This window comes from Poecile atricapillus, chromosome 2 (genome assembly GCF_030490865.1).
Source record: "Poecile atricapillus isolate bPoeAtr1 chromosome 2, bPoeAtr1.hap1, whole genome shotgun sequence".
In the NCBI taxonomy this organism is placed as follows: domain Eukaryota; kingdom Metazoa; phylum Chordata; class Aves; order Passeriformes; family Paridae; genus Poecile; species Poecile atricapillus.
The window spans coordinates 80687420-80711739 of NC_081250.1; the positions used below are offsets into that span (position 1 = coordinate 80687420).

At 40.7% G+C, this 24320-nt stretch overlaps 1 protein-coding gene across 1 annotated transcript in view; it reads right to left on the minus strand.

Annotated features, from left to right (window-relative positions):
• The window catches only part of ANKRD33B (ankyrin repeat domain 33B), a 49426-nt gene extending 27287 nt beyond the window's left edge, over positions 1 to 22139 (minus strand). The window contains exon 1 of the mRNA XM_058831664.1: positions 21732 to 22139. Within this exon, the coding sequence (XP_058687647.1) occupies positions 21732 to 22139 (408 nt within the window). The remainder of the gene's footprint in view (positions 1 to 21731) is intronic.
• Between the last annotated feature and the right edge of the window lie 2181 nt (positions 22140 to 24320).

A 24320-nucleotide genomic window follows, 5' to 3' on the forward strand; every position in this document is an offset into this window, starting at 1 on the left:
CTTCTAATAATAAACTTATTGATCCTGAAATTGACCTGAATGGACCAGGAAAATGTCGTAAACTTTCTTCCCTGGTGAAAAAAAGACAGGGAAAAGGACCAGCTGCCCTTGCACTGCAGAAGGGCACACGTGTCTCAGATGAGAGCATTAGTATTTCCCCTATAGGATTCACCTTACATAATCTGTCTAGATGTGCTATCACAAAGCAACAGTCAAAATCCTCTTTACAAACAAGAGGACATGGTCACAACAGCCTTGTTGTTTGTGGAAATGCATGGTAAACACCAATGTTCAGAAAGAAATGTACGTTGAAATATTACTAGTAGATATGAACGGGATTCTCTACTGAAGCAGGCATTAGTATTTTACTTCTATCAAGCAAAGATCCTGCGGTTGGGATCTCATTATCTTGCCTCTTCAGTTTATCATCAACTACTGCAAGTGACAATGGTTTTTTGGATGTCAAAGTGTCCTGGTTCTTGAAAACCCTTATCATTATGCTTTCCACAATGAAAGAGCTTCCTTCATCTAGGAAGGAAGTTATGCTTCTGGTTTTACCTAGACTAGTTTTCCACTCATTTATGCCCCTTCTTGTTCTTTCCCTAGCTCTAGCAAAGCAAAAGAATTTTTTTGTGCATAAATATAAGAAAACATCTTTTTATTAAAGATTTATTACTAAACTGCTTTTTATTAAGAAACCAGTATTTTTGAGCAATAGATGCATCTGTGGTGATGGGATGGGCCTGTTTTTCACTCAGAGACCTAAAGTGGATTTTTGTATGTGTGGATTAGTGTCAACTCTTGTGATTCTAAAAGGTTGCAATCCTGTAATCCTACAGCTCTATGGAATGCAGCTGCTGTGGAATATCACAGATGACCATGCTGGAGGCAAAAAAAAGTATTTTTATAGGTATTACTCCTAGGATTCAGGCCCATGAAACTTGGAAGAAAGTACCATAGTTCCTGACTTCATAAGAAGAATTTTGCTCTTTCCCACCTATGCATGCCTTATTGCCACTGCTCCACAAATTACACTGAAAAGTGTGTCTCCATAAAAAGAAGAAAATATAAAAAATTTAAAAAAGGGAGAGAGGGAGAAGAGGCACTGATAACAATGTTTTTTTAACACAATCTTGAATAATTCCCAGTTTCTGAATCCTGGAGATTTTCAGTTCTGTGTGAAAGCACTACCTTCAAACAAAATATGCAATTTTGCATTAATGAACAGCTCATGAGCACTATAAATTTTATTCTTGTCATTTTCATCTTTTATAGCTGTTATAACCACTGGTAACTGTGATCACATTTTAAATTGCAGCAGAACACATGACCTGTGTTTTAGCAAAACCTCTGTTTTTTATGTAAATGTGCTTTGGTCAAGGGCAAACAGGGTTGTGCTCTTGTGACTTACACCTATGACGCTGGCTCTGTAATGTTCATGGCTGACTAGAGAGCAAGGACTCCTACTATAAAACACATCAACCTAAAATTCTGTCTATTTAAGTAACAAAGTAACTGATAGACTGCACACAGCCCTGGAGAGGAAATCCAGCATGCCTCAGGCTTCTCATTAAGCAACGGTTCCTTCCTGAAGGTTTAGCATCAAACTGTGCAAAATGCATCTATTTTAAGAAAAGGCAGATTACAGTTTTGAAAGATCAGAGACTAGCACATGGCTAAACCAAGAACATTGCTGCTACTGGCTTGCAAGTCCTGGTGAATAACCTTACATTAATTTACTGCTGCATTTAAAGAATAGGCTCATCCATCTTATTAATCTGAAAGAGGCTCAGCCTGGTGTTTTTTGTTTGAGAAAACACACACTATGACTTAGAATCAATCTGTCCAGAGGGACATTTCTTCCTTTAGTAGCTCACTGGTTTTTTATACTTAACCTTTTAAAAAGCATTAATAATGTGGTTCAAAAGCAAGCTTGGGGTTTGTTGCTGGTTTTCTTTTTATTTTTCTAAAGTGTGCACTCCCATTTTAAATTTCCATTTTATTATCTCAGTTGGCTAGATAAGGATTCAAAGTAGTTGTAACAGGTATCAGGGTGTAAGTAGACAGTTTGAGAAAGGTAAAAATTATGTTTGGAATACCCAGGTAGGATGCAGTAGCATCACCATCTTATCTGTCTCAAATACAGTATTACAGCTTGAGTTTAATAAGCAAATGCAGCACACACTGCATGTCCTTGCCTGGTGGCAAGAGCAGAGTGAGTCTTTCCTCTTCTATAGAGCCTGTGACCATCCTGTTTATCTCAGCTGAGAGTCTGCCTCTGTGCTTGGATCTAAAAACCTCATCTTCTAATGAATACACCCCATTCACCTAAGCATTAAAGAAACATGGGGAGCAATTGAACATTAGCATAGCATTGAATCGGAAGAAGATAGAATTAAGCATCTAGGGAAAAAAGAGGGAGAAGCAATTTCACATTTAAATTCAAATAGCTGGAATTTCTAGAGATCATTTGCCTTTGTTAAAACAGCTAAATCATTAATACAATGTATATACACTTTATAAAACTATTTCAGTCAAACAATCCAGAAATAGTTCTCCTACTTCATAAAATCGGAGAATATTTAGATGAACTGTAAAACATATTATTAAGACAGGAGTCCAGGAATTCATATAAACAGTCTGCTTTTTAATTTAGGGACCTATACCTATGAGAGAAATGGTTCACATTTAGAGCACAGCTTTCTCAACAAAAGAACAGCTTCTGCTGAAAAGAAGCACACAACAAAAGAACCAGTATGTATCAAACACATCTGATGAAGGTTTCTCAGAGCTGTTTGCAGTGAGCTTTACACATCTCTGTGTGCCACAGTAATTGAATTACAAGAGTCTTTCAGTATGTCAAGACTTTGCTTGACTGCAGGGTGGTATTTTTTTTTGATAGCCGCTCACTAATGAGAGCAGTATCTGAACACACTATGAGACCTTAGAATGATGCCGCAGGCCCATGAAGCAAAAAAAAAAAAAAAAATAGAAATAGCTAGCTTACAGGAAATTTTCAGAATACAGGTGGAAACTAAAACTCAGAATCACACAGAACATTCTGGATTTGAAAGGACCCATCAAGATCATCGAGTTCCAGATCCTGGCCCTACACAGGACCATCCCCAAGAGTCACACCTTGCACCTGAGACAATTGTCCAAATGTTTCTTGAACTCTGCCAGGCTTGGTTCTGTGGTGATGCGACCACTGCCCTGGGGAGCCTGTTCCAGTGCTCAACCAGTCTCTGGATGAAGAACCTTTACCTAATATCCAACCTAAACCTCCCCTCACTCATCTTTAGGCCATTCCCTCAGATCCTGTCACTGGTCACCAGAGAAGAGATCAGTGCCTGCCCCTCCTCTTCCCTTCATGAGGAAGTTGTAAACTGCAATGATTGATTGGTTAGAGGGACTTGTTCATTGAAATAATAGAGAGGTGACTTGTAAATGCAATTTTCTTCATTTTTGTGGTGCCCAACTCCAAAGCAATGGAATTTTCTAAGAAATGAGAAGGCACGCACTTGCCTTGAAGCAATACTGCAAAGAAGATTCCATTATTATTTGTACAATTTTTACATTTCATAATGATGAAGAGCATGATAGAGAAGGATGTGGGAACCAAATTTGTTGGAATAGATCATACCTTGGACCAGGTTCCTGACATGGAGGGAATAAGGCCCTGGGAGGTGGGATACTGAAAGGATGGAAATTAGGCTGCTAGTGGGATCATTCCATAATAGGTCATGTCTCTGATCCCTGTTCACGATTGGACCCCTGCCCTATGTAATTGCTAATTTGAGTTTCTTGGGTAATGCACTAAATAATGTGGAGGGTTTAGCGTGACTAAAATTATTAGTGCACTTATTTACTTCTTGTTGTGAGATATGGATTAGGAGGAGGGTAAAACAGGTTTAAAACTTAAAAGGTATGAAGAAAACTTAATTAACAGAACTAAAAGCATAAAGAGAATTAGAATAAAATCCTTAGAATACTTTTCTTCCCCCTGCCCGACTTATTTTCTTTAACAACTGACAATGTAGAGATAAAACTTGGGATTTTAAATTAGTTATTATTTTTACAATAGTTTTTTTTATCAGTTCCTGTAGGGAGAAGAGTTTTTTTCTTGCCATGGAGATTTTTTCAGAAGAAACAGGTTTTTTGTGTCTTTTTATTTCCACAAAGAGCAGCTGCCCAGGAAAAAAATCTGTAATTGTGAAGTTCCTCCTATTTTCACAGCTTTCTGACAGCTGAACTAATGGGTCATGTTAACTTATGGGGTATTATTTTAAGGATGAGTTGTTTAAAAGCAAAGGTTTTTTTAATTTATTTCTGTGATTATTTTTATCTCTGGGAACAGAGGTTTTCTCTCTGGGGGCAAAGGGTCTTCATTACTTTAATCTCTCTGTTCAAGTTTCTCATGGGATCACTGCTCTTTCAGCATCTACTTTGCTTCATTATGGATGTTTCTGTTCACATCTACAGTTTGAACACACTATTCACCCATATTTTCTCATTAATTAAAGGGGATATTTTAGTGTATCATAGTCCATCTCTATGGCTTTACTAAAAGAACTTTTACCTTCAATACTTGGGCATCTCTTTATTCTTCTTCTATCTGGGACTTGACTCTTTCTTTAGCGACCTTGGTGTCTTTATGCTGTTTCCCTACATGTTGTCATTTCGTCATTTTCTCTCCCTTGAGAGAGGATCAAGGTCTGTAGGTTTCATCTGTGCTGTGAAGGAGTTAATATCTTGTCTAGACCTGCAGATGGTCATGGGCAGTGGCCAAGCAGTCACAGTGATGGGTCGCAGGCCGAGCTGGGCCCCTCCCTCTGCCCGGCAGCAGCTGCGGAGGGGCAGCGGTGGAGGGGGTCTGGTCCGGCCTGGAGCCACTCCCGGGGCCCAGCGGATCCTGGCTCGGCGCAGGCTGACGGCAGGGGCAGGGCTTGATGTTAGCAAGATGTCAGCAGCTTCGGAACTGACCCAGCTTCGGCTTGGGCCTTGCAGCCTCCTGTCCCCCGCCCAGCCACCGCTGGGGTTCAGCCCGGCCCCGCCAGGCTGTGGTGGAGTGGGGCTGGCCTGGCCCCACCAGCGCTGTTACCTTTTCAAAGTCAGAAGTAAGAGAGAGATTTCCCGGGCTTGTTCGTTTTTAGAATGTGGATATCACAGAGGCAGACCAAGCTTCTAAATGGTTTAATAGGTAGTCAGTTCTCAGACCTAGCCGGCTATTGTTTTTTGTTAAGCACAGAGGAAGGTCTTAGCAGCCCCCTTTTAGAAAAATTATTTCCGTGGGTAGCCTTTTCTCTCCTCACCAAATATTAATTAATACAAAACCAGCACACTAGGTTAACCACGCCCCTGGGTCTTTGGAAGCAGCCCCTCAGACCATGCAGTCCCAGTGAACATTAAAATCTATCTTTGGGCACCCCATTGTACCCATCCCGATTTGTGCCACGCTTGACCTGGCCAAACTGGATGAGAGGTCTCAGAACCCCAGTGCGACAGAAGGAAACTCATCCACCATTAGATAAGCATGGTGTTGGTAGCAGTAAATGGGAATAATGAGAATAAAAAGCTAGGATAAAGAGGTATTTCCATATTTGAAAGGAAGATAGTAAATGTTCGTGTAATTAACTATCCTATTATAAATTTGGTATTCTCTTACTAGCAATGTATGACAGCATGAATTTTCAGCTGTGGAACATCATTGCATACATTACACTGAACAAAACCCACTATGTATCTACTCCATAAAGAATAACAATATTTTTTCTAATGTTAGTCCTTGTCCATTTACCAGTCACTGACAAGCCACACTCAAGAACAAGTCAAGCTGTTTTAGAGGAGATAGAGCCAAAACTAGAAGATTTGCTCTTCTAGGTTGATGACTAAATATATTCAACCACAATTAAGATGCTAAATGGTAAATAATTTTCCCACTGTTTAATTTTTTTTGGCACTTCTCTCCATCTCATCACAACTGTGTGGAACACTAGCTGCTCTCTTTCAGCAGCAGACATTTAAGTAGCACCCTTAAATCCATCTATGCGTGGTCTGAGGACAGTAAATCTCAGCAGCATAAAACCTCCCAGATCCATGTAGAGCTCCCCATGCAGCCTCAGCTTGCTACCCTGATTGCTTAGACAGAGGCCTCTACTAGAGCAGCTCAGCCACAGGAGCTTGTAAGGCAAGCCAGCAGCACAGTCTACTGCAAAATCTTGCTCTTCTCTTGCCCTGGGCAAGGACACAGGGCTCAGCAGCAACAAACGCTTTCCTTCATTACCACCAAATCTACACTGGTGCAGTTTTTTCAGCCCTAATCTCTAGAAGCAGAGGCACTTTTTTGAGAGTTACACCTCCTGTTCTTCATTTTTTTAATTCCTCTAATATTCATTTTATCATCCACCGCTAAATGTCTCATTTCCCACCTGGTTTTTTGGCCAAAGAAATGTACACATACTTTTGATTCTGAAAAGGTAAGAGATTATATTCTAGCCATGTAGACTTCAAAGCCTCTGAGCACTTTATTCCACAGAGAACATTCCACTTGCTACAGAAGCCTACCAGACTCTGCCCAGCTCTACCAAATGAGACCCAAAAACCCTTTCCATGCCTCAGTTGCAAGATAGAGGTCAGATGAGATTGCATCAGCTGCACAAAGGCAATGAATGACTCATAGAGGAGCAGTAAACTGAAGGAGGTGTCTACCTTAATGACTTCAAAGACTCTTTTACAGGTTATGATCCTTTCTGGTTTTGACTCAGAAGTATCACACCTCCCAGTCACCCTTAAAAAAAGCGTGTTCTGTCCTACACAGCTAGATATTAGAAATCACAGGGAGGAAATATCAAGGACTTGTCTCTACTGGAAGACTAACAACTTATAATTTCCTTCTCTTTTTTAAATTCACATGCAAGGAAAACTTGTACACTCTGATTTGAAAACTGTTGATTTTACAGCATTTTACTTTCAGTATATCTTCAATCATATTACATTTTTATGGCATTGTTACATGCCAGTCATGGGTGGGAGACAGAATCCAAGATTTGAGTCCTCTTGATCCTCAGACAAAACAGCCTCATTTTATTGTTTGGAACTTACTTATATAGTTGGTTCAAATCTCCCAGGCTTAGAGAATTTATTGGTTGAGGTTTTAGCACTGCCCAGCTCCTTGACCAGCAGTGTGCTTGCAACTAAGCTTCAATGGGGGTGGTGAAGGTCCCCTGTAACTTATCCAGGGACTTGTTCTGGCATGAGCTAGGCTAGCCAAATTGGATTTGTGTTATAGCCAAATTTATTTCTCAGCTATAAGCTAGCTGGCTTATATGGAATGAATAACCTCATCAATATGTGCCTTTCTGCATCATATATCTCTGGCCTAAATATTTGCTTAAGGAGAAATACCTCATGTTAACTTAGATCTTTTCAGAGACTATATAATCAATTTTCTAATTCCTGGTTTCCCCTTTCACTACTGCTAAATTCTTATTACTCTTTCAAAATATCTTGATCTGGAGATTGGCTGTGAAGTTGTTAGTTTCCACTGGCTTTTACATCTAGCTCAATAGGAATTAAGATCACTTGGGATTGTGTGGAAAACCTGTCGTGTAGTAAATGCAATAGGAAGGTTTGTTAAGAACTTCCTTTACTCCCATCAACAAGAAAGACAAATTTTTATGGAAAAGAAAAAAACTGGAATAAAAAAATAAGAATAAATATGGTCTCCTTCCAATTAACAGTTCATCTTTCTCATGATTTCAGAAGATACCGTTTGGTTTTTGTTTTCTCTTCTTTGAGGAGTAGAAACTGACATGCTTAGAGGGTTTACAATTACTAACCAAATGCTGCAATTTCTCATCCAAGATTTTCTGAGAACTCCATAGCTCTATTAGCTAAAGACACCACAAAGGAGCAGTGAAAGAATGGTAAATTTTGTGCTTTTCTCTCTCAATATTCAGGCACCTAGAAGCAGTAGCAGAATATTTTCAAGTGGTTTTTCTAAGTGTTTGGAGTTATTTTTCTATTTCTCTGACAAAATGAGAGAATGCCATTTAGTGGTACGGAAATCTTTTAAAGAGCCGCTCTGGTCTTTTCATTTCTACCTGAAAATTATGGGCAGGCTGTTTCCTGCTACCTGCAGAGTCTGACTCCTTCAATCTATCTCTGGAAAGAAGCAAACCATAGCACATATCCAAAATGAAGGCTCATTGCAATTAACTGATTCTAACATTGGTATCAAAACCCTACAGCCAAAAATCACCTTCTTCCCCTTAACATTTGTAAATCTCATATTGGATTTTTGAATTTACTGTAGAATTTCTGTAAATAACATGGTCATACTAACTGATATTGCTTTGTAGCAATAATCCTAAAAGCTCAGCCAATACAGGTAGATTTCAAAATAATGTATTTTGGAATATTGCTGGTTGCAGTACCACGAATAATGAGGTAGAATCATTCCAGATGCACTCCCTGAGGACGTTAAAATCTGAAAGGAAATAGCTGGAGACAGCTCTGGAAAGAAAAGCAAATATGTGATAGCAATGCTGACAATATTTGAATGTTTTTGTTAGGGTTTACATCACATGAACAATGATCACATGCTCTTTCCCCTGTGACTGATAAGCTGCCAAACCGTACAGACTTTGCTCTAATTCTTAGTTGCTTTATGATACACACTAACAATTTGGTAATAAATCACAACTGATGCAGCCACTGTACTAGAAATAGAAATTACATGAGAAAGAGGAAAATACAGTATTTTTAGGCAACTACTCAAAATCTAAACACGGTAACTAAGCACTATTTTAAAAAACACCTCCTCCTCCATAAGTGGAATGTATTTTGTGGATGGCAGGGAGTAAACAGAAAAGAAGGGTCAATATACACATTTAAACTCACAACTGAAATTACAGTTACTATTTTATATTACAGAAAAAAACAGTACTGTTTTTTGGGGTTTTTTTAATTCTCAAAACAATTAATTTATTTTTATAAATTCTCAAAACACAAATTTGGATATATTTGACCTAAATTTTCAAACTCTGCAGACTAACAGATAAATGACAGTAGGCTAGCTTACCAAGGATGTTCATTACAAGACTGTGAACCGTGCTCTTCTGCACACCCAGGTTGTGAAGTGTTCAAACAGAAGGTCTGTGTTTCCCTCTAAGCAGTCTAGCCTGAAGCCACCAGCCCTCAGCTCACTCTGCTGGGGAGATGTACTTCAGTAACACATGCACAACAGGTAAACAAGAAGAATTTTGCACATGACTAGTTAGTATCTGTGAATGTGGCCTTGTGAGCAGGTAAGGCAGAGTATGATCACCTGCTCCAGCAGACACAGCAGCTGGGACCTGAGCTGGAAGTAGCAGGGCAAGAATGTCCCTGTGGGTTCAGTGCCTGTGCCCTGGGCACCCTGCTCCTGCACTGCCATGGCCTACCCTAAAGCCACTCTTTCTTTCCACTGATACTACAGGAAGCCCTGCAATTTTTAAAGCCCTTCCTCTCTGTGATATCTTCATCCATATCACATATATTTATGACATTTAGTCAGCAGTGTTGAGCTATTTCTCCCCACGGTTACTGTCAGAGTGCCTACTGCAGGAGGCTAGTTCCTACAGATTTAGCATCAGGTACTGAAGCTCCAAAGAGAGACCACAGCACCTTTTGCTGACATCTCATAGCTGGGGGGTTTCATAATTTTAACAACAGCAGGAAAGAGACTGCTGGACCTGGGATACAAGAAGTACTGGGAAACAGCATCACCTTACTTGAAACCTTCAGGATATGTTTTTTTTCCCTCATTTGACTTCAGATCCTAAGAGGACGGTAAGCGCATTTGTGATCTGTGAACATTGCCACAGATGTATACTTGAATACCTCAGCTCTGCCTGCACCCATCTGTGAATGGAGCCTCTGCTCATAAATCAGCTGTGCTGACTGTAATAAGCATAAACTAGGTCAAGCTATAAACGCCCACAGAAAGAAAAAAAAATGGCAATAGCAAGTAAAATACATTTCATAATTTCTTGCCATTGAAGAAAATTATTTGAGTGATTAATTTTAAGAGAAAGCTTGACATTTATTCACCATCTCTTTTTATTTTTTCTTTTTTTCTTTTATTCTGGGCTGCTTATATTTGAAAAATAGAATCAATAAGGCTGGAAAAGACCTCCAAGATCATCAAATCCAGCCTTCTGTTGAATGCCACCATATTCAGTAAGCCATATTGCGAAAGTACCACATCTATTCATTATTCAACATTTCCAGGCATGGTGACTACACTGCTTCCCTGAACAACCTGTTCCAACACTTAATCACAGGATTACATAGAATCACACAGAATAAGCAGAGCTGGAAGGGACCCATCAGGATCATAAAATCCAGCTCTTGGCCCTATGCAGGACACCCCAAGAGTTACACCTTGTGTCTGAGACAAATGTTCAAATCTTTCTTGAACTCTGTCAGGCTTGGTGTTGTGACCACTTCCCTGGGGAGCTTGTTCCAGTGCCCAACCACCCTCTGGGTGAAAAACACTTTTCTAATATCCAGCCTAAATGTCCCCTGACTCAGCTTCAGGCCATTCTCTAGGTCCTGTCACTGGTCACCACAGAGCAGAGATCAGTGCCTGCCCCTCCTCTTCCTCTCACAAAAAAGTTGTACCTGCAATGCGGTCTCTCCTCAGTCTCCCCTTCTCCAGGCTGAAAAAAACAAGTGACTTCTGCAGCTCCTCATACAGATTCCCCTTTCAATCACTGTTTAAGTGAATATTTTTTTTATAGCACTCAACATGAACCTTCCCTGGCACAACCTGAGGCCATTTCCCCTTGTCCTATCACTTGTTATTTGGGAGAAAGAGGATGACCCCCACCTTACCACAATCTACTTTCAGGTGCTTTAGAGACCTACTGCATCTAAAATGTTTAACTTGATTACTAAATATTTCAATATTTGTTTCATGTATCCACATATATGTAAAGGATCTAACACACTTCATGGGAACTTTTGGAGATAAGTATTGTAAATGCACTGAGACATCTGACTTCAATAAACACACTCTTTTAATTCAAGTAAGGAACTAAAAAGATTAGCACGTATCTAGTACTCAGTTCCAGTTCCTATTCCACAGGCAGCTCTGCTCATGGGTATCTTCAAACTTGGGGAATCCTTATTGCATCCTTGCAAGAGGAAGAATTTTCTGGACTATAAAATTCCTGCAGATGATACAACATCAATGCAGTAAGAAAAATGAAAGAACAGCCATAAATTGGTGGCAAAGGTTCAGTCCCACCCCACATAAATGACAGCAGGACTCAGCACAGCTTAGCCTCTGTCCCAATGACTGGTGATGGAAGGAGGTTAATGGGGGATCCCAGAACCACCTGAGCCCTTTCATACAGCAACTGCTTGCAGGCTGTGGGACAGTCTCTGCCTGGGAGATTGGGCCTGTCCCTGGGGTACAAGAAAAAGGTTTTCATTCTATTCCCAGAGATCTCAAAATTTAGTCTTTTCCCTCCCTGTCAGCCGTGAATGATTTCACTCCCACCTCAAACCTCTGGCCAGGGCTATTCCTCCAGGAACACTGTGTGTTTTATTCCAGGCTGGCAGTTCTGCATGGGGAGCTCTGCTGAAGCAATATGGCAGAGCAGTGTCTCTGATACTGATGTGCTGCCCAGTTTTCCCTGCAGATAGGACTCACCTAACACAGCAGTGAGCCTGAAAAGTGCCTGCAGGACAACAGGGAAAATAACCTTTTTCTCCCCAGACACAGCTTTCCTCTGGCTAGCATTATTCCATGCTTCCACACATTTACTTTACAGTACAGCTTGTCCTAGTGTAACCAGAAAACTCCTCTACTATGTTTATATTTTTTTACTAGCTTGGAAGTGCTCTGTAAGTCTAAACACTTATATTTTATTAGTATTTGTGGTATTTCATTAATATTTGTGGTATTTCATTTTGCAGAACTGGCCAATATGTGTTATCCTACATTCTATGTCTAACAAGCTATTGCTACTTCATTCTTTTTATAGAAAATCTGTAGAAAACTGTTGAAAGATAAGTATTTTAAATTAACCCCTTTGCAGAGCTGAGCTTTGACTCTGCCTTCCCTTGGATCCTTTATCAAACTCATATGATACTTGCTGTTATAAATGCATATCATATTACTGGCTTTTCGCAAGTATTATAATGAATATTATATGTATAAGATTAGAAAATTTAGCTGTAATAATATAGTCTTCTTTATTTCTGTTATTAATGAAACTTAGAAATAGTGGTATAATACATGTATGTTTAGCTATGACATAGCATTAAAACAAAAACTACTTTTGTTTATGTAACCCAAAGACTGAAAAAGATAGCTGGAGATCTTTTTTTCTTTTGTAAACTATCTTATCCAGATGAAGACAGCAGTGACCAGAACTCTGGGGGGGAGGAATTTATTGCATTTCTGGTATCAGGGAATGTAAATCTCGATGGCACCAAGAGGATTGATCTATTGGGAAGGGGACAAGAGAAAACTAAAGAGAAGAACACCAAAGATCCTAAGAAGAATGTATGAATATGTATGAGAATTTATGGATATGTAGTAGGGTTCTGTTTTTAAGGGACAATCCTTTGTTAGTAAGGTGTGCTCTCTTGGCTGAATGCAGAGACACCCGGCCATATCTGTATACTTTACTTTAGTTTTTTCTCCTAATTGTTTTTTTATTAAACTTTTAAATTCTATAAAAATTATGTGAACCTCGTTTTTCACACTTGCAGATACACATAAGTACTACACCACCTTTCAAATAAAGTCCTTCTTTTCCTTTCATCCACACTTAAAGATGCCTTTATGAATACATTGATACCCTTCCTGTGTTTTTCAATCAAATGCTAAATAGGTGAGCTGACCCTTATTACTTTTAGCTCCAAATAGCAAGATATCTAGGTTTTGTAAAGAAGAAAAGAAAAAAAAAATAAGCCAAATAGTGCCTGAAAGGCTCTTTTTATGAACAGATTGAATATGTTCCATTATCTGCCACTTTTGAACTTCAGAAAACTAATAACAATGGATTCTGCATAAGCTTCCTCCCTACAGTAATAGAAACAAAACTTCAAAACTTCTCCACGAGCCCAGTTCTGAGCTCCGGTGGCTGCTGGCAACTCTTGTTGCCAGCAGTTGGTCTGTCCACTCACAAGGTGTCACAAAGATAAGGCCTCATGTACTAAGAAGCAAAAGACAAACAAAAAAACCAAAAAAACTCAAAAAAACCCCAAAAAACAAATTCCTGACCCTCATATGTGAGAGGATATTACATGATCGGGCTCAGAACATTATACATCTGAAATGTGTGAACTAACAAAAGCTCAACAGTGAGTCATTCCCTTTTTGCATCATCTTGCTTTCAAATAGCTCCCTGTGAAATTTAACAGACATAATTGAAAATAATAGAATTGAAAAATAGGAACTATTTCCACATAGTGGGTTTTTCCCATAGTGGATACAATTTGAATAGCTAATTCACTGCCAGATGTGCAACCACAAACTCTGTGACAACAATCCTCTTCCTACAGTACTTGATTATTTCTTATTGTGACTCACTGAGTATGTAACAGGATTATATCTAGCTCAAGTTGGAGGGTTTTCATTTTTGTATTTAATTAAAGAACACTCAGAAATGGGTAAATTCAAACCTATGCGGCATAATATTTTAAATAATTTAGAGGGGTAACCTTCTGAGAGAAACTTTATTTATGAAAACATTGAAGGTGAATTCCTGTCTCAAATAAGGCCTGTGGGAATTCTTCATTGCTTTCACATGCTCCAGAGATTTTCTTTTCTCCTTAAAAAAATTACTGGCAGTTTTTAGCAACTCTAGTATTAGTTTTCAGTGCAGTTCTACCTCAGTCACAAAAGATAAACCTAATTCCACAGTGTAACGACAGATGATACAGAAGGAGCATGCAGGAAAATTCTTAGCAGGCAATATAGAACTTACATAAATTTCTAACCCCACCCCACTACCCCCCACCCCCCCAGCCAAAACAGAATAATTTGTCCAAAAACAGTACAAGAACTGGAAAAGGTAAGGAAAATAATGACCAAAATTACAATTTGGGGAAAAACTGCAGCATCTTATGATCTGTGTTATCCTACTTGAAAGCTTTCTTACCGTATCTGAAATAAGCATACAGCATGTGCAAATAGGTATTTTACCAGTTTTAGTTCCAGCATAGTTAATGATTTCCAAAACCATAACACAACAAATGATACTAGTTTGGGAGTTTGAATTAAAAAGGCTAAAACCAATAATGAATTCGGAGAACACCTTGGGATTCAGGGAAAATCCAGGCTAAGTGCTGGCTGCATGGTCACACCTGGTCAACACCAGAGGTGCTAACCCTGCATAGGGTAGATGTGAACTGCACTGCACATGTACTCTCGTTCCAGAAATGGTTTCCTTTGGCAATGCACACACACCTGCCATGATCATCTAGCAAGATTTTCTATAAGTAAAAGGCTGCTTATACGTTTCAAGTCTATCTTTATTTCAAAATTAACAGTGAATTTTAGTTGGTGACCATGTATCACTTCTCTTTAGGGGAAGAAAAATGTGTTTTAATGAAATGTAATTTTACATAAACTTGATATACATTCGGCTCATCTGGTGGGAAGCAAAAACACCCGTAAAGTCATACAAGAGTTATTACTCATTCTCCTCTGTGAAGATGAAGTACTACCAACATATAGAAGTATTACAGTAAAACGCCTGATTTTTGTTGGTCTCTGTCACATAGTGAAATTTTCCAAAATGGATAATGGAGCTTTGGGGTATTTTATCTTTCTGACTATTTCTTCTTGAGTAGTAGAACAAATTTTGAACATAAACAGCACCTGCTTAAATGTCTGGATATATTAAAATAGGTGTTTTGATTGCTTGTAGTCCTTGTTCAATGTTTTTTATTTTCAACTTGTTGTCATAGTTTATATTCCCAAGCATAAACACAAGACCGTGTGACTAAAATGGTTTCTGTGCCACACACAAAGGTGAACATCAATGCCTCTTTCAAAACCCTTTTTGAAATGTCTCCTGAAGCCCAGCAAAAAGACTGAGTGAAAGACGATCAAGTCTCACACCTCTGAAAAGGGAACTCCCTGATGAGGTGCTGACATCCCTGTCTCTGCCTTTCCATCTGTCAACACTCTGTAGCCTACAAGAGCCTCAGCCCACATCACTACTTCTAACATCAGCAGGTTCAAAGGACATGAGAGTTAAGCCCTTGATGACACTGAAAGATGTGGCACTGGAGACCTGATGTCCACCACAGCTAGCACCTAAAATCACTGTTCCTGTGGGACTTCTAAGCAGGTAGCTTTGAATCTGCTGCTTGAGACAGGAGCATTTTTTTTCTTTCTTCCACAGAGCCCTTGCCTTGAGACCTAGAGCCTTGATAAGACAAGGTACCACTGTTGTCTTACTGGCACCTAGCTTGGAGCTGAAGAGTTGGGGAATACTGGGGCTTTTGGACCTCTTCCTTTCCCAGCATCTTGACTGGGAGTCCAGTACCCAGACTTGAAGTCCAGTACCTCCTATAAGCTACTGGAACTCAACAGGAACCCATATTTTCAGACCAATCAGATGTTTCGTAGCAGTGCTCTCTGTTTCAACTTCCTACAATTCCTCAACAAATTTTCCCTGAGGAATCTTAGGAAGCTTTACAAAAGGAAATTAGTGCTACTATTCCTTCTAGAGTAATTCCTCCATGAGAACATAAATTTGAGTTTCCTAGTGGGTTGAAGGCATTAGCAGTGTCACTTCATGCACTGTGAAATAAAGCTCAAGTATTATCCTAGGAAAAGGCAGTAAGGCATTCCAAAGTCTCATATGTTATGGACGTGTTATATTAAAAACATACTATATATCTGTCATACTTACTGATGACAGTGTTTCAAGACAACCAGTCTTGTTAGGGTGTCATTAGATTTTAAATGCAGGTATGTTTTTTAGCATCTGGCATCAGCCTGTACTCATATGGGTAACCAGGATCATTCCTGCATCTCTGAGGAGCTCTGCAAGTCCGCCCACTTGATTTAAGACATTAACGTGAAACACTGCTCAGAGTAGAACTGAAGATTGACATGACCTTTACTCCTGTGCAACTGTCAGACTAAATACACCCCTCCCATTCCATATACTTTGCATTAAGCAATTTGTCAAAATTCTTCAAGGAAACTACTCTTCATCTGGTTCCTCTAGAAGTTGAAACTATTGCTTGAAACTAGATTTAACTTTTATAACTTTCTCATGTGGTCTTCCAGTCTGTCCATTCCAGTTGGACCTACATCTGTTAGCTAATGCTGCTTTTGACACTAAGTACAAGTTAAATCATACTACTTGTCAGCTCCATGGAAGACATAGTCTGGTCTGGCCATGCATTTCCAGCAATATGCTGAAGATATACATTCCCATTCTTTATGTCTACACACCCTCATGGCCTTTATTAATTTTTCTTTAATCCATAGAAAATATGTTCTCTGCACATACTTTTTCTTCAGTAAAGTTGTTTTAAAAGATATCTTTCTGTGCCAGGTTTACAAAGGCATTAGTCACCTAACAGTGCAGATCAATACAGACGAGCAGGCAGACATCTAACCTGCCCACACTCTTCTGATAATGCCTCTGAGTGCCTACCTGTATCAGTCTGGTTCATTGTCTGGTTAGCTCCCCAAAATCCCTCTTAGCCAGCTTACTTCATATTTTCCATGCTCTATCTATTCCTTTCTGATGGCTAACACTGAGCTGTAAATACTGTATTTGAAGAATTCCCCCATTTTTTTGACATCTACAATTCTTTATCTTACTCACTTTCTTTTTAAGCACAAACATGTATTTCCAGGGACATTTTTTACTGCATTTGAGTATTTCCGTACTTTTTTAAGGATTTAAATTACATTACTTTTGTTGTTTTGTTGTCTTTTTAAAAAAAGTACTTTCACCCAAAAAAATTCCCTTTCATGGTTTAGTGTCATGATGTTAAGTTTCAGTAGTTGTTTCCATGAGAATGTTTTGTATAAGATAATATGAAGAAAATTAAGTTGTCTATGAAATTAATAATTAAAAAAATATTCTGAACACTGTAGCAGATGATGTTCTTCAAATCTATTTTCTGACATGGGTTAACTTAGGCTATGTTCCATGAAAACTGAAAAGCAACATGTGACAGGGAGAACTTCATCCCTTACCAGAAAATGTTGGACTCCTGGATATTTTATTTTTACAAGTTAACATTCTGAAGATAAATAAATAAAACAAGTTAATGGAGCGTTACACAAGCTCTAACACTTTTTGTGATACATGACTTTTAGAAAAGCATCCAACACAAAGTTCTCTCACCCAGAAAGTGGTAATCAAACCACTGGCTCCCTGTCCATCACAACCAGTCACTGTTTCAGAAGTCCAGCCCTTTGACAAAGACAACTTCAGGTGTCAGCTCCATGGAGGATTCACCATGCATTGCTATGTAAAAAATCCTGAAGGGCCATGCTCCCTCAATTGGGTGAGTTGCCTGAAATAGTTTCATTGTGGCAGTACAGAGCTTGAGGAGCAGCCTGCAGCACAGGGCAAGAAGAGCAACAGGACAGATCCAATGCCTCGGATACTGTTACGGACCCAGTGAGGAAACCAGGTGAGTGATGCCATTCCAAAACACCCACTCACAGTGTGCAGTGCACAAACAAGCCTAGGCTGCATTCAGAGAAAGAGTTGCACAGTTATGTCCATAGCTGTCAATGGAACTGGACAAAAGACTCATTGAGCAATGACAAAAAAAAAAAAACAAAACTGAAAAAGACTACAACAGAATATTCTTGCTAATATGGGCTATACCACATGTATGATCAACACAAAACCTTTCTGTGGATCAGCTGCAGTGCTTATTTTCAATCTGGCAAGGGAACGTTCTTTGCCTCCTTTTCTCTCTCCCCTCTCTTAATGCTTTCTCTATTGTCATGGCAAATTTCTAAATTTGCTTGCATTCTGCAGTTAGGTAACACCAGATTTTGAAAATCTGTCTTTCTGAGTATATATATGATCTTGATCACCAGGCAAAATTAGATATTAAGTGATGTTAAAATGATGATATAAAAATATCTGAAATTCTAGAAATTTGGCTAGCCCCCATACAATAAGGTAAAAAGTAGCACTGTTACCCAGACAACACTATGGTCTTGGGTCAGGAAATTTTACCAGTCACAGTTTTCCTCAAATTCCTCTTTATTGTTAGAGTAAATACACAAACACTGAAGAATGCGAGATTACCCTGCGTGGTGTAAAATTAATATTATGTGCTGTCATAATTATTTTCCAAATATTTCAGTGTTAATTTGAGCAAGGAGAGGAAAAAGTCTTTCTGGTTTCCATGGACAGACAGCAATGCAAGAGAAGATGAAGGGATCAGCCATTTGGGGATCTTCTGCAGTCAATGATACAACTCCACAACTGTTGTCTTGACAGTAATGAAAACAAGACAGGGAAGGTACAGATCTTCAGGCTACATGTGATGACTAATAAATCAAATGTTGTGCAGTCTGGTTTACTGAAGGAACTTGAATTTAATGAAAACTCATGCCTGGCAGGAGGTTCTGCAGCTCATGAACAGACTATGGGGAAAATCCACTTCTGAAGAAATGACACAAAAAAACACTATCTGGGCTTGGCAAATTGACTCAAAAGTAACAATGGATGTATTTTAGCACAAAGAGTGGAGGAAAATTAGTAAGGGTATCCTAGCATTTTCTGGAGAATTGCTTCTACATCTTAAATTTACATGTTTATATTTTTGGGACAAGGTAAAACTAATTAAAAATAAAGTAGGCTTATTTTTCCCAGTTTAGGGTATTTGACAGTTTCTTCATGATACATTTTGTGAGCTGAGTTTATTTGCTTTCAGAATCAAAATACAGTGTTTTCTTCCTACAATAACTTGTTACTTGTTTTGTCTGTTTTGAAGTAAACTTGATGTTGAAACTGTGAAAATGAAACTGTACTGTACCTACATACCTGAGGTTATCAGACCAGGATGGTAAAAATAGTTAATATCCTCAGTTGGACAGCTGTTCCTTCACCACCCCGCTTCTCAAAAAGCAAGTTATTCTTCATTCTCTGCCCTGTCTACTGGACAAGAAATTAAAACTCAGCAGAAGCAAAAGTGCAGCTTATTTGTTCACAATGTGGGGGGGAAAAAAAAAGTTGAAAAAAATTAAAAATAAGGAAAAAAAATAGAGCTTTCCAACAAATGCATACAAGACAACATTGTAGACAAATATTATCCTAGCAAAAGAAGATGCTGAAAGCCAACAGTAATTTTAGTTTCAGCAGCTAAAAAACTTCATGACAACAACAGGTATGTGTAACTTGTTCTGTTACTTTGTGGCAGCAAAATTGTCTCATTCATGGATAATGTCCAATGACTTTATAATCAAATTCAAGAGAAAAAAAAAAAAAATCACAGAAAGGGCAATAAAAAGCCTGAGTGAAACTTTCATTTTGTTAGATAAAATTCTCTAAAAAAGGTGGTCTTCCTTTGCAAAATAATGAGAATTTGCCTCAATATCCCTGAGCAGGAGTCATGCCTCAAGTTTCTGCTTTCTATTTAAAAGATTTCTCCCACCCCATTCACATCTGTCTGGAACAGACTGACTGTCCTTCTCTATACTGCTGTGATTAGGGCACTCTTGTGAGGGAGGCAGCAAGAAAGCGAACTCATGTCTACCACATCATTTTTGTAGCTTTGCAAGTTGCTGAATTCAAGAACTTTTTTACTTTATTTTCCAAAAAAAAAAAATGAAGAAAACAGAATTTTATGCCAATTTTTAATTTCAGGTCAAATTGAGTATTTCCCTAAGTAGATGCTCTTTCTGTTTTGTTGGTTTTTTTGATTTCTACAGTATGAACAAAGAAAATAAACTTTCAGATTCAAACTTAAGTTTTGTATCTTTTCTCTGAAACTGAAGAGATAAAGAGCAACTTGCTTTTTTGGGAAGGGGATGATGAAGGCCAGGGCTGTCCGAACAGGTGAATTCACTGCTTTCACAACTCTAATCTGATCACCTTTGCCAAAAGAGCAGCTGCAGGATGAGGGCTGATGCTTGTGCTGAACTTTGTCATACCTTTTGACTGAGGTCTGCAGGACGCCAGCCCTGAGAGGGAGGGTTCCTGCAGCTTCTTGCCCTCTGTTGGGTGGGAAGGCCACCTTTTCAGAAGGGTCAGCTCTGAGGCACTTGGCCCTTTATGCCACATTTATGGAGGGGTCAAACCTCCTACACGGTCACACACTTGAAACATGCTGACTCAGTGGACCTCAGCAGAGGCTGGAGGCCAAACCCCATACAATGTCAGGGCTGGGGTGGGGCTCCAGCCCAGGCACAGCACAGGATAGGTGTATCTGCAGGATCTTCAGAATATGCTGTAATGCATAATTGGATCTCACTAAAGTATAACAACGCCATATCCTGACCTGGGCAGAAGAGTTGATGTAAATTTTTTCTGTCCTGTGCTGCTCATTCCTACCCTCACACCATAGGTTGCTTCTCCCTCAGATGATATGACTTTTTCTCTTTTTAAGAAATTTACAATTAGTCAAATCACTAAAAATCTCTATTAAAATCAATCCTTTGGAGAAGAAATAATGATATTTTTAGGAAAAATCCTGGAAGTACATAGATGTAAGACACAAGAAAAGCCCCTCTCTAGACAGAACCAAACAAAAATTATGGCATTCTTTTTGATGCAAAGACCACTTATGTTGCCACAATGTGCAAGTTACTTGCCCAATTAAAATAATTCTGTGACGCTGATGCCACAGAATGTTCACAACTGCTTTTGCAGATTGTTTATGCAAAATAACTTCTTCGGTTTAAAACAAACTGTAGAAATATTGGTAATCTTCAGTACTGCTGTTCAAACACCCCAGTAATGCACTAACCAGAAAATCTTTCCCAAGTTTTCACCTTCTGATTTAGAGAAGTACACTTCTGTCATTGCAATTAACTGAGTAACAGGAAAAAACTGAGCCACAAAACTCACACTGATACAAACCCCAAAAACTGATTATCAGAAAAAAAAGACGAACTCCGAAAAATGCTGATTTAATGTAGGAATACCCTGAGCCCTGCTTGGCATTCTAGAAACCAGGAACAAGCTTATGTTTTGGGGGAAAGCTAAATGAAAAAGGAAAAACTATATTAAAAAAAAAAAACCAAAAACAAACAAAAAACCACAAACAAACCCCTCCAAAACCCCAAACCACAAACTTTTACCAGCAGTTCAAAATTTCAAGGTGAACATCATAAAATACTGCAGGGGATGATCAGCCCAGAAAAGATGAAGGTATTTTGATGCTGAACACAGCCATTAGCAGCAATACCCTCCTTGGTCCCCAATAAACAAGGAAAACAAGAACCAATTCAAAACTGACCGCGGGAAAACCGGAATTTCAACCTTTGTCTCATCCCATAAACGGGACCCTTCCTTAAGCCAAAAGTGGAAAGTCAGGGTTGGCAAGGCAGAGAGTCACACACTTCTCTGCTCCTCGCTGCCTGGGGTCCCGTTCTCAACGGGACTGCAGAACAGTATCTCATTAACCGGGAACGATGTAACTCACTCACGGCTGCTGCCCTTGGCTCCGCTCCGCGGGATGCCCGGGCTGCCGGGGCAGCGGGAAGAGCGCGGCGGGATGCTCACCCTGCGGTTGCGGTCGGCCTCCTGCACCTCCTCCTCCTGGGGGCCTTGGCGGATGAGCGCCTTCAGCACGATGCTGTTGTTGGTGCAGCACGCTCGGAAGAGGCTGAGCGCCTCGGGGCTGTCGCGCTCGTCTCCCTCCAGGGACCAGAGGTCCTCGTCGTCCAGCCCGCCAGGAGGGTAGAAGGAGTCGTCTGAGGCGATGCTGCAGGTGTCGGGCAGCTCGGAGAAGTCCTCGTACTCCTCGCAATCCTCTTCCTCCTCTACTTCGTCCGGCTCCTCGGCGGCAGCCTCCGCCGCCCCCTGCTCAGGGCTGCTCTCCTCCTCGGCGCCGGGCATCTCCTTAGCGGCGGCGGGCGGGCAGACCCGCTCCCCGGCCAGCTGCTCGCCGTGCCCTGACAGCAGCACCATGCCGGCCGCGGGGCCGGGGCGCGGGGTCTGCGCTGGGCCCCGCGAGCTGCTCAGGGCGCCCGGAAGCCGCGGCCCGCCAAGCGCTGCCCCGACGGCCGCGGCTCTGCCTCGCCGAGCTCGGGTGCCGCTGCCCCCTCACGCAAGTGTCAGCCCCCTTCGGCGGGTCACCCCGCGGCAGCTCGGCCGCTCCCCGGGCCGGGGCATGCCGCCGCCTGCGGGGGAGGGTCCGCGGGGGCCGGTCACCGCCGCCGGCCCGGCGCGGGGGAGCTGCCACCGCCTCGGGGAGCGGGGAGAGGCTGAGGGCGGGTAGGACGGCTGCGGGGAGCGCAGTCAGTTGCCAAACTCCCGGCCCGTAATCCGCTCAGCATCGCTGTGAGGAAACTGGGGCTCGGGTTTACCGGCGGAGCGCGGTGCCGGGGCGGTGTGCGGGCGGAGCCGGTGGCTACCGCGGCTGCTCCCTGTGGACACCGAGCTGCAGGTGCGGGACCGCAGCGTCCTTTGCACCCCCGGGCTCCTCCGCCGTGCTGCTCGGTGGGAGCAGCGGTCCTGGGCTCGGAGGGGCCCGCGGCGAGCCCATCCGAGGTGGCAAAAGCGGGAGCGGGGCTGGCAGGACCCCCGGCTGCCACCGGTCCTTCAGCACCAACTGTGTGGTGCCGAGAGCCGCGACTGCAAAACTTTTCAGGAGTGCAACCAGCCTGTGCCAAATTTGTTTGTTTGGCCAACTAATTAGGATATTTGCTTTCTTCAACGGCTTTTTGAAACGAATCTCATATATTTGACGTCCTTCAGCAAGTGAATGTCCAAAGTCTAAGTCCTTGTCTGTCTGATGAGAGAAAAAGGAGGTATTTTTGCACGAGGTGAGGCAGAGTTTGAGCCACACTTTTTACACCAAAAGAAGGTTGGAAGGAAAAGTAAAATGTAACTGAGTAAAGGGCCTCAAATAGTAGGTGCTTATAGTCTTACGAGGAAACATTGTATAAACCAATGATGGGTGATACAAAGCCCAGCAATTTCTTGCTGAATCCTGACCGGCAGGGTTATCCCAGTGCCCAGCAGGAGGATATCTGTAAGCAGAATTAGCATTAAATATCTCCCTGGCTGGCTGCTTCTGCAAAGGAGCTAAACTGGGGAAGAAGGAGATTAAACTATCCCCTTACCTCCAGACACCTCTTACATCATAGCTGGCATAGATTACCAGCTATGCTCATGCTGCCTGTTTCCTTGGGTAAAGAAAGGGCCTTTCTCCACTGCTGCCATGTGTGATTGCTTCCAAGCCAAATGCTTCTGGGCTGTCTTTACCTGCAACATGACAGCATTCACTTTTACACTTATTGCCTTGTCCATTTGTTACGTAATTTGCATTCACAGAGTTTAAGGGCTCCATTCCTTTAACTACTTGTTTTCTTCTCAGTAAGAGTGGCCAATGAGCTGTTCAACAGAATGCTACTTCTTATAGTAGCACTTGTATTTTGAAAAACTTCATTTTTGCCTGAGATCCTGCAGCTGGTGGGGAGCATTTGAGTTTTCTCAACCTGAACTCATCAGAAAAGCCCAGAAAGTCTCTTGGCTCTAGTAACTTCAAATATCAGAAAAAAAAGCCCCAAAATTATTCTAACTATAGAGAAACAAAGGGGGTTTTTTAATGAAGATTCAGCTTATCCATAAGAATTCATTAATCAAATATACCTGCTTTGTTTCCATTTTACAAAAATCAGTCTGGAAGAATACAGATTTATCATATGACCAGACTGTTTTTAAAAAAGTTATGTGGAATTTGTTAGCAAAGAGGCAGGGATCAGTAACTTTGAATACAAAAAAAAACCAAAACCACAAAAAAAACCCCAAAAAACAACCTCGAAAAACCTTAATTCTAGCTAGAGGGAAAATAGTTACACAGGAAAAATTTTGACTCTGAAGTCATCCTTTTTTTCTCTGTGTTCAGTTTACCTTACCAGCTTATTAATAGAGGAGAAATGAATCCGTTTTCTCCCACATCTCTAGTAGTTCTGCAGGGACCTTGGAAATGAAAACTGTTTTCTCTCACCTCCGCCCGTCACTTGCATCTCTTCTCTCAAAGAACAGTGCTATACTGCTTGAGCTTTCAAAGCAAGGTGTTGGGCTAGAACAGGAAATACATGGTGTTTGCCCTTGAATTTTTCACTTTAACAACTGATACTGAGA